The 9,882-nt window shown below is 34.0% G+C and overlaps 1 protein-coding gene across 1 annotated transcript; it reads left to right on the forward strand.

Annotated features, from left to right (window-relative positions):
- Positions 1 to 7,529: 7,529 nt before the first annotated feature.
- On the forward strand, positions 7,530 to 9,793 carry LOC134238946 (uncharacterized). Its single transcript, XM_062721064.1, has 4 exons — positions 7,530 to 8,886; positions 9,081 to 9,227; positions 9,317 to 9,425; positions 9,529 to 9,793. Exons 1-4 carry the CDS (start codon positions 7,530 to 7,532, stop codon positions 9,791 to 9,793), a joined length of 1,878 nt encoding a protein of 625 aa, XP_062577048.1.
- The last annotated feature ends 89 nt before the right edge of the window (positions 9,794 to 9,882 follow it).

The following is a 9,882-nucleotide window of genomic DNA, read 5'->3' on the forward strand; positions in this document are numbered from 1 at the left end:
CTGGTCGAAATGGAATAGCTGGTGTTTCGAACGGTCAGTTGATCCCTTTTCAGCCAATTTGGCCTCTGTTCTCGATTTTTTATACCCCCCGCAAACGAAGTTTAGGGGGGGTATATTGGAATCACCATGTCCGTCCGTCCGTCTGTCTGTAGACGAGATTTTGTCCGGACCATTACTCAGAAACTATTGGAAGGATTTGTCTGAAAATTTGTACACATATTATTCACCATATGAAGTTGTGCACCTGATATTTTTCATCTTGATTGGATTATTATTTTGAATTTTACAGGTGTTTTTTCATTTTTATTTTGTGTTTTCGTTTGGACCATTTCTCAGTACCAATGTAAATTTTGAGTACATATTAACATTAAACATTAAATAATAAAAAAGGCCCACATGTAGCTATTTTTTCCCATAATCTTGTTGTTAATTTTTAGGGATAAAAATTATCTCATGAATTCCTTATTTATCAACTTTTAAAGAATGCTGGATCATTGCGAATTTTTCTCATTTCCTTCACAAAGTCTAACACAAATGAGAATGGTGGATAAGGAACATCATGTTGTTTCTTGTAGTGGGCTGCTCTCATGGTCCATTTTTCCTGAAGGTTATATGGCAATTTGTTGATAATTGGAGATACGCCAGATGATGTGTTGAAATAAGCGAGTAGCATTGATTATCGTGGATTTCCCATCAATGCTTCTATCTCGATCATGATATCCACAAACTCGTATAATTTCGTATTATCTTTGTTTCCAAACCTCGGAAAGGAAGGATATAGAAATAACGAACAGTTTTCAATCTCAACGTCCATTTAACAAATATACAAAATAAGAGCAGAGCAAACACGGACCCCCGAAACATCAGAGGTGGGATCAGGTGCCATGGAGGGGTGAGCATCCCCTGCTGACCGGTCACACCCGCCGTGTGCTCGTTGTCATAATCAGGATATAACGGAAAAAATCCGTGGTCAATTCAGTGTATAAATAATGGACTAACAATTGGTATGAAAAAAAAGGAGTTGAGCTTGTTTTTGATAGAATCATCGACCATCTCAGGGGCACCAAATCTTTCGTCTAGGCGGTCCCAAATTTTTTCTACTCCCCATCTAGGATCGGAACCTATTGAAGTCCTTATAGTTTTGGCATGCCTTGAGGAATCTGGTCCAAGCCAACGAATCAATAGAACCAATTCTGCTGAGGGATTAACTTTTAGATCACGCATTATTTCCTTTAAATTCACTTTCCAAGAGGAGTAATGTTCAGAGCTTTTCATCAAAAACTGTGAGTCTTGTAATTAAAAGGTCTTTCTTTAGGAGGGAAGATGCAAGCTCAGATGCCACACTGTTATTGTTGTTCGGTGTATGGCGAAGAAATGAATCTGGGTCAGAGGGGTCAGATGTGAAGTAAGGTGAGTTAGAGAGTCCATACTGTATAGGATGAACTGAAGGATTGTGAAAATGTGCAGCAACAAATCGTTCAGTACGACTCTTTTCTGTTGGTAATAACACACAAGGAGGGGGAGAGTTTACTCGATCCTCTCCAATTGACGAAGCCCTTGCTTCTGCTTCTAATTTTAATGAAAAATTTTGCTCAAACTTTTTGTTTGTCTTGATTTCATAATAATCAATGATGAGAACTTTACTCTAAATACTTAATTCATAATTTGAATATTATTTTCATATATCCGAAGCACAGGCCTTTTGATCGCTTAGAAAAAAATTGAGTTGTTGAAAAAAAAAAATAAAGTTATGAAACTCTTTTCATTGGGTACCTACTTTTGCCAATAAAATTCTTTTAAATCAAATGCTTTACAATTTTACTTTCTATCCATATATATTCAAATATAAACAATCTTCATTACTACCAAAGTTTATTCCGTAATTCCTTATACTTCTCGAGATATTCTAAAATCAATTTCCAAATTGACAATTTTTTTTACTCGACGTCAGCTTGGGCCTTCACTAATTGTAAAGCGGGAACGACGGGACAAATTTTCCCCGGAATTTATTCTAAATTAACTCAATGCATATTTGCTCATTTGCATTCAAGCTTAACAAGGCTTTTCTTTAATTTGATCATATGGTGTAACTAATTCATAAAGAACATTTTAGCTGTCTAATGTTTTGAACATCGAAAGGTATATGTGCTTTCCGGGAAAAATTCGTTCTACCATGGCTTCATTCACATTTATAATCAACATGGCGGTAGATGTTGATGTAGATGTTTTCAAATTAATTTTTCGCGAAAGGAATATTATAACGGACTTAACATTACAATGGAGTAAGAAATCAGCTTTAAATTTTGGAAAGATATTGCGAATACTATGCAACTCTTCGCCGCACTTCAAACACCATCTGTTTACATGTGAATGACCAGGGGTCCAAGCTAATGTCGAGTAAAAGAAAGTAGGTCATTTTTAGGTCACCTGAGTAAACTCAGGTGACCTATTGCCATCCGTTTTTGTCCGTCGTCGTGCGTCGTGCGTTGTGCGTCGTGCGTCGTGCGTTAACATTTAAACATTTTCAGCTTCTTCTCTGAAACCACTGAACCAATTTCAACCAAATTTGGCATATAGCATCTATGGGTGAAGGGGAACAAAAATTGTCAATTTCGTGGTCCCCGCCCCCCTGGGGCCTGGGGGGTGGGGCAAAAACCACTAAAAATAGTGCAATCTTTAAAAATCTTCTTCTTTACTCCCGGACATCAAGCAGTCACACTGTTGGTATGATTGTAATCAGCATTGAGTCCTCTACCAAAATTGTGAAATTCATGGCCCCAGGGTCAGGGGTTCTGGTGTTAGGGCGGGGCTCTATTGATTATATAGTGAAAATACAGTAAGTCTTTAAAAATCTTCTTCTCTGCTCCTGGGTATTAAATAAACAAATTAAGTTCATAGTAATGATGAGCAAGAGTGGCTCTTCATAAATTGTGAATTTTATGGCCCCAGGGTCAGGGGTTCTGGTGTTAGGGTGGGGCTTTATTGATTATAAAGTGAAAATGCATTATTTCTTTGAAAATCTTCTACTCTGTTCCTGAGTATTAAAGAAACTAATTAAGCACATATTTATGATGAGCAAGAAAGGCTCTTCATAAATTGTGAATTTTATGGCCCCAGGGTCAGGGGTTCTGGTGTTAGGGCGGAGCTCTATATTGATTATATAATGAAAATATATTAAATCTTTGAAAATCTTCTTCTCTGCTCCTAGGTATAAAAAACACTAATTCAGTAAATAATTATGATGAGCAAGAGTGCCTCTACCAAAATTGTGAAATTCATGGCCCCAGGGTCAGGGTTCTGGTGTTAGGGAGGAGCTCTATATTAATTATATAATGAAAATATATTAAATCTTTGAAAATCTTCTTCTCTGCTCCTAAGTATTAAATACACTAATTCAGTAAATAGTTATGATGAACAAGAGTGCCTCTACCAAAATTGTGAAATTAATGGCCCCAGGGTCAGGGGTTCTGGTGTTAGGGTGGGGCTCTATTGATTATAAAGTGAAATTGCATTATATCTCTGAAAATCTTCTCTGCTCCTAGGTTTTAAATAAACTAACTTATAAGTACATAGTTATAATGAGCAAGAGTGCCTCTACCAAAATTGTGAATTTAATGGCCCCAGGGTCACGGTTCTGGTGTTAGGGCGGGGCTTTATTGATTATATAGTGAAAATGCATTAAATCTTTGAAAATCTTCTCCTAGGTTTTAAATAAACTTACTAAGTATATAGTTATGTTGAGCAAGAGTGCCTCTTCCAAAATTGTGAATGCCTTAGCATCTAGCTTAAAGCATGAAACAAATTCAATCATTTGAAAGTTATTGCATGATGCACAGGTGACCTATAAGGCCCGTGGACCTCTTGTTGAAATTGATTTCGGAATATCTCAAGAAATATATGGAATTTCGGAATTAGCTTTGGTGGAATTGAAGAATGTTTTACTAAGAAAAGATTTAAATAAAAAGTAGAATTTTTGAGCATTCGAATAAAAAATATTTTATTAGCGAAATTAGGTACCCAGTGTAAGAGTTCAGTACCTTTTTTTTTTTACACACACAATTTGTTTTTAAGCGATCGAAAGGCCTGTGATCCGAAGCTATTGGGCTTTCTGCACGCTAAGTTCACCCATCTCCTTTCTGTTTTATGAAAGGCACACTAATAGTCGAATAAAAATTATGCTGAAGACTTTTAATCTTTATAAAAATTATGTCCAAGATTATTTTTATTTAATGAAAAAGATCTATCGCATATAATGTAACATGAATATTGCAGATTTTAACTTATAAAATAAATAAATGAAACAAAAAGAACCCTTAGTGATCCATCTTTTCTTTTGGCAGTCTCTCTTTCACGATTTGTATTGTGGTCCAGTGCAGCCACAAAATTCCTGGCTCTGTAGAATGGAGGTGTGTTAGAATGCCACTTTAATGATTACTTCAAAATTAGATTAGAGTTCTCCAAAACAAATATACATTAATACATGGTGAAATGTTTCTGAAAAAATTTAATCTACCGGGTAATAATTTAAAAAGCCATTATATATACCGGTATCACTTTTATGTTTTCATTTCATAATACAAAAATTATATATGTACATCGTAATTGGATATGCATAAATAGAAAAAATATTTTGAAATATGAGAGTAATACCATAAATTTTGTGTATACAGGCAATTAAGGTAGTAAGGAATCTTCTTTATTAGCCTTTTGACTGACAATTGCACGCACGGTAACATGTGCTGGGGACCCTGCCTCAAGCCAATCTTTATCTCTTTCCTCTGTTAATGGACCATACTGACATGAACTTCTCTCTCCTGCTCTATACGGCAAAATCCATTCATGCTCATTTACAGCATGATGTACGACTTCAAACCAAATGCCCTGAAAAGAAAATTAGTCTTTTTTCACTTTCTATGAACACATTCTGAATCAAATGGTTTTTCTGTAAACAATTCAAACTGTTCACGGGGAGATAATTTGTTCTAGGCCCCCTCTTAGCAGTGGAGATGAAGAGAATGGTTTCCAGATTGCAACAAAGATGCAATACCTCTACCCAGAATAATCGGCTGCAGACAGAGGTAGACATCATGCTAACCGCTTAAGGACAAATAACACAAACTAATTTTTTTTTTCAGAAATCTGCATTATTTTTCATAGATTTACATTAATATTTACAACCTGAATAATGTTTACCAAGTAGAGTGGGGGAATTTTTTAAGATTTTGTAATCGAGTTAAAAAATATGCAAAGTTTTGTATGGAATTATATAAGAGACAAAATTAAATCTCAAATCTAAGCACAAAGGAAAACTTACGATTTCTTTATATTTCAGGGATTTAATTTTTATGTCTTTACAAATCAAAATCAGTCAAAAAAAATATATTGTTTGTGGTAATACCCTTAAAAATAGACATAATCGCAACAATAATAAAAACATTTTATGCTTCGAACAGTACTCTTCTTAACAGAACTCCAGAGTTCCTTTGTAAATTTTGTTGCGGCATTGGCAATACCACTCAACACCATACTTGGCCACTTTTGCTCGAACCTATAATTGTTGTAATTTCCCCGTTTTCTTTTTTTCCATCGCTTCCGATAATTTCCTTATACATTAGTTTATACAAGTTTGGCTTTCCAGAAAGCCTTAAATGTCATCTCTTTGGCTCCATCTGTGTAAAAGAATAAACAGTGGAATGTAACATTTTTCTATTAAAGACAGAATATTATTATTATTATTTTTAGGGGAATGGTAATTAGATATTGAACAGGAAAAGAGGTAGCTTTCAAACTCCAAATTACTATGTTGTAGATGGGAAGGAAAGGTTTTAATTTTTTGATTTTTTCTGAAAAAACCATTTGTTTGGAGAAGACATGACTATACTAAAAGAAAAAAGTATTGATAAGGGAGATGACTTGCAGTGAACATGCATTTACAACAGTGAAAGGTTAAATTGCCGGGCTGGTACTCAGATTTGAAGAAAATTTTATTTTTCTGAAATTTTCTAAATAATATCCCGATTCATGCTTAAGCATTTCACACTGATCTATATATAAATCGTGTTTAGAAAACTCGATTTTTATATGGAAAATCCTAAAACTACTAATTTTGAAACACGTTTGACTGAAACGTATTCTCATACTTTAGTATGTGAAAGGATTATAATATTCATATAGACATGTATCTAACTTTGGAATAATTAAATTTTTTAAAGAAAATTTGGATGTCAATTTAAAATACGTTAAACATAAAGGAAAGAATGAATTGGCCATTCAATTCATACTTTCGTACTATTCATATAGAATCAATGAGCAATTCATATTTTCTGAGAATTTTTTTTTAATCACATAATATTATTATAACTAAAAGAATTTTAGATGAATTTGTATTTGTTAATTTATTTAAAACACACTCAAGATAGTAACAACAGCTGACCAAGTTCAACTAAGCGCAATACGATCGTAAAATTTAAAAGGTATCAGTTAAAATTTAAACATTCACGAATTATCTGGAAAAAATCCCACTTTGCCAACCCTGAATTTACGACTGTTTAAGGAATATTTTTTAATTTTGGCTTCATTTCAATGAAATAGAAAAGGCGATTTTATTACTTTTTTTGCTATTAATACAATTGAAAATTGTATAAAAAAATGATTGCAAGTTCTTTTATTATACCTGGTTATATGATTAAAAAGAAAACTGTAAACATTCAAGAAAATACTCGATCATAATCTTTGTTAGTTTTCTTCCAATGCTCGTAGTTTTTCAAATATATTCTTGTCTCTTCTTGTATTGTTTTTTTTTTTGTGGAAAAATGGCAATAAATTATAGAATGACAACCATAAAAAAGTTTTCGACATCAATGCATAGCAGTTTATCAGGTCCAGCACAATACCTTGATAAAGGTATATAGCTTGTTAAAGCTATATAGCTTTATCAAGGTATTTAAAATACCTTAAACAAGGTATTTTGTGTGATGAAAATACGAAAAATAAATACTGAAAGTCGAGTTCTGAGTTGTTGTCATCAAATTCACTCGTGCATGTAAAATACTCATACACAAAGAAATCAGTATAAAAGCATGTCCTGTGAGCAACTGAGTAGTTGAAAATCTCCTGCCAACTGATGAGGACATGCGGATGTGTATATAACAGAGTTTTATGGACTTATTTTTGTGAAAATGCTACCTCTTAAGATGCTTTCTGTGCGACCTCCTTCCCTTTGGTAAAACCGGATATGCTGCTGCACATCTAAATGCTGAGGAAATACGAATAGCGGTAAAGTTTCCGTTATCTTTTCTGAAAGTATGGAAACCTATTTTGATAATAAATATAGCAAAATAAAGTGCAGTGTAATTTATGATTATATTAAGGAGAAGTTTACCATTATCTTTTTTAAATATATATATTTCTAATATGATAGCATATGAAAAGTCTAAAATATTTTTTCTAAATTAATTTGATCGTTTTTGGCAAAAAAGGGGGGTGTTTCTATCTATTCTTTTTTTTAATTTTATTTATATAGAAACATCATGCCAAAGTGCAGTTGTAAGCAGCATGACGTCTTTTCTAAGGACAAAGACTATAAAGTCCACAAAATTGCAAGTAATAAAATTGCAGCAAAAATTATTAAGTTGTTAATGGACAATGGGTGCATTACCAAGAGATGTGTTTATATATGTACATCGTGTGCAGCCTACGCAGAGAGTAATTTCATTTCAAGTGTGCAACAAGAACAAGACATATTTGTTAATCAAGTTGTTACCATGATTAAGACTAATAACATCTCAGATGCAAACCTGCAGAAAATAGCCAGTGCTATCGGAGAACGGGAGAGTGGTAAGATCAAGACAGATATTAATGACAATTTATGTGGTCAATACAAAGATGTTGACTTCCTTAAACATTGTGATATTGACAGCTGGGTGAAAGACAGGGATGCTGTGTTGACTTCTTTTGTGACATCTTTATGTGGGAAAGATTTTGATAACATGTCTTCATCTGAGAAAACAAAAGTTGTCTATGCCATTGAGCATTTGTATTCCATTGCAATGACAAATACCATCTTACCATTTTCTTTCAGTTTGAATTTATTGTCATATTATGTTTCTAGCAGCAAGACAGTTTGTAATTTATATTCAAGTGCTCACCCTTCAGGAAGTTATTCGTCTGTACTTAATTGGATAGAACAACATTCTCAAAGTTCCATAGATGTGCCATTTCATAATGACATTATCACATATTTTGATAACAATCAAGTTCTAGCACGAAACTGGCGGGTAAGATACGACGCAAAAGCCATCCTGAGCACCATCACCACAGTTGTGCATTTCAGCTTGAATCCTCCTTATAATTTACAAAACAATGACTCTTTTTCACCACGACTTTGGCTTTACCAATCTTCTATTTCAGACTCCATGCAGAAAGTTTTGGCACTTGTTAATCATTATGAAGACCATTTCAGATATCTCAGAGAAAATTATATTGAAGGCAGATTGCAGATTTTGGCAGCACAACGTCGACCTGGTTTGACCGACCCAGAAGACACCATTTCCATTTTATTAAAAAATGAGAAAAAAACCAAATTTTCTGATAAAAGTCGTTGCCAGGTTGATTGTTATTCATTTTTAGAGCATAATCATAAGAACACACCAAATATACATATGGGTAACCCAATTTCTGTCAACCCATGTTCCTTTAATGCAATTAAGTCTATTTTGGAGAAATTGAAAACAGAATTAGGTGTACCAGAAAGACGAAAGTGGAGCATCATCGGCTGCGATGGCCTGCCTTATCTGCTGTGCCAACGCGTTCTGCAGGACAACCCAGAGTTCCAAGATCTGCTGGTTCAACCCGGTCTTGGACACTTTGAAATTAATATGGCAAAGGGTATACATACATAAATACTATTTATAACATTCATATAGGTTAAAAATGTTTTTAAAATATATACATACTACATAGAAAAGAAATCTTAAAATAATTTTAAAAATAATGAATATAATTTGATTTTATTATGTTGTACTCATGAATTCATCATCATCATTTTTACTGTGTTTTACTGTAATCATATACTGTAACAGCTGTCATCAAGCTTCTTTGGGAGGTCATAGGCGTAGACCTGGCGAAACTTCTTGGCTACCGTTCCCCAAAAGCCCTCCAAGCATGTTTGCAAGCGAACGATCACCACAAGGCCATGCAATTTATTGAAATTTTGTTATTGGGCACAGGTCAGTACAAATATGAAACATAATAAACATAATAATTGACATTCAACTTTTTCTGTTTTATGTTAAAACGTTAATGTTTGGAAATCCAGGAGACGAATTATTGCAACCATACATACGGCACTGCCATGACAGGACGATAGAGCCCTCTGCTAAAGGATTTTTCGTTTGGTGTCGGGATATAATGGATCCTAATTACAAGTGATTCAATTTCCTTGATTCTATCCAAATCGGCTTTGCAATATTAATGTGTTGCATTTAATAAATTTCATAACATATTTTTTTTCATTTAACTATTAAATAGGTTCTTACTGGAAGCCATATTTACATATGCCCTTGCCGTATATCTCTTTCGTGCTGGTGTGCGTCGCAACAACAGCGATGCGATTATGGCATGCAGGGTTAAGTTCTCGTCTTTGTATTTTGGCACTGGCAAAACTAATTATCAAAGGATTGAGATGACTGATCTCATGATGAGAGTTTGTGCCCCTCTTGAGGTCCATCAGTTTCTGCAGCAACATGAAACATTTACCCGTAAGAGTCTTACTATACAGCACTTTAAAAAATAAATCACAGCACGTACTGTATCTTTAATGCACATTTGATAAAAAAATGTTTTTCTTGTGTGCTTAACGAAGTACTAGTATTTTTTGCATGA

This window comes from Saccostrea cucullata, unplaced genomic scaffold (assembly GCF_032062105.1).
Source record: "Saccostrea cucullata isolate Sc308-1 unplaced genomic scaffold, CSIRO_AGI_Scuc_v1 ctg4683, whole genome shotgun sequence".
NCBI classification, from domain to species: Eukaryota; Metazoa; Mollusca; class Bivalvia; order Ostreida; family Ostreidae; genus Saccostrea; species Saccostrea cuccullata.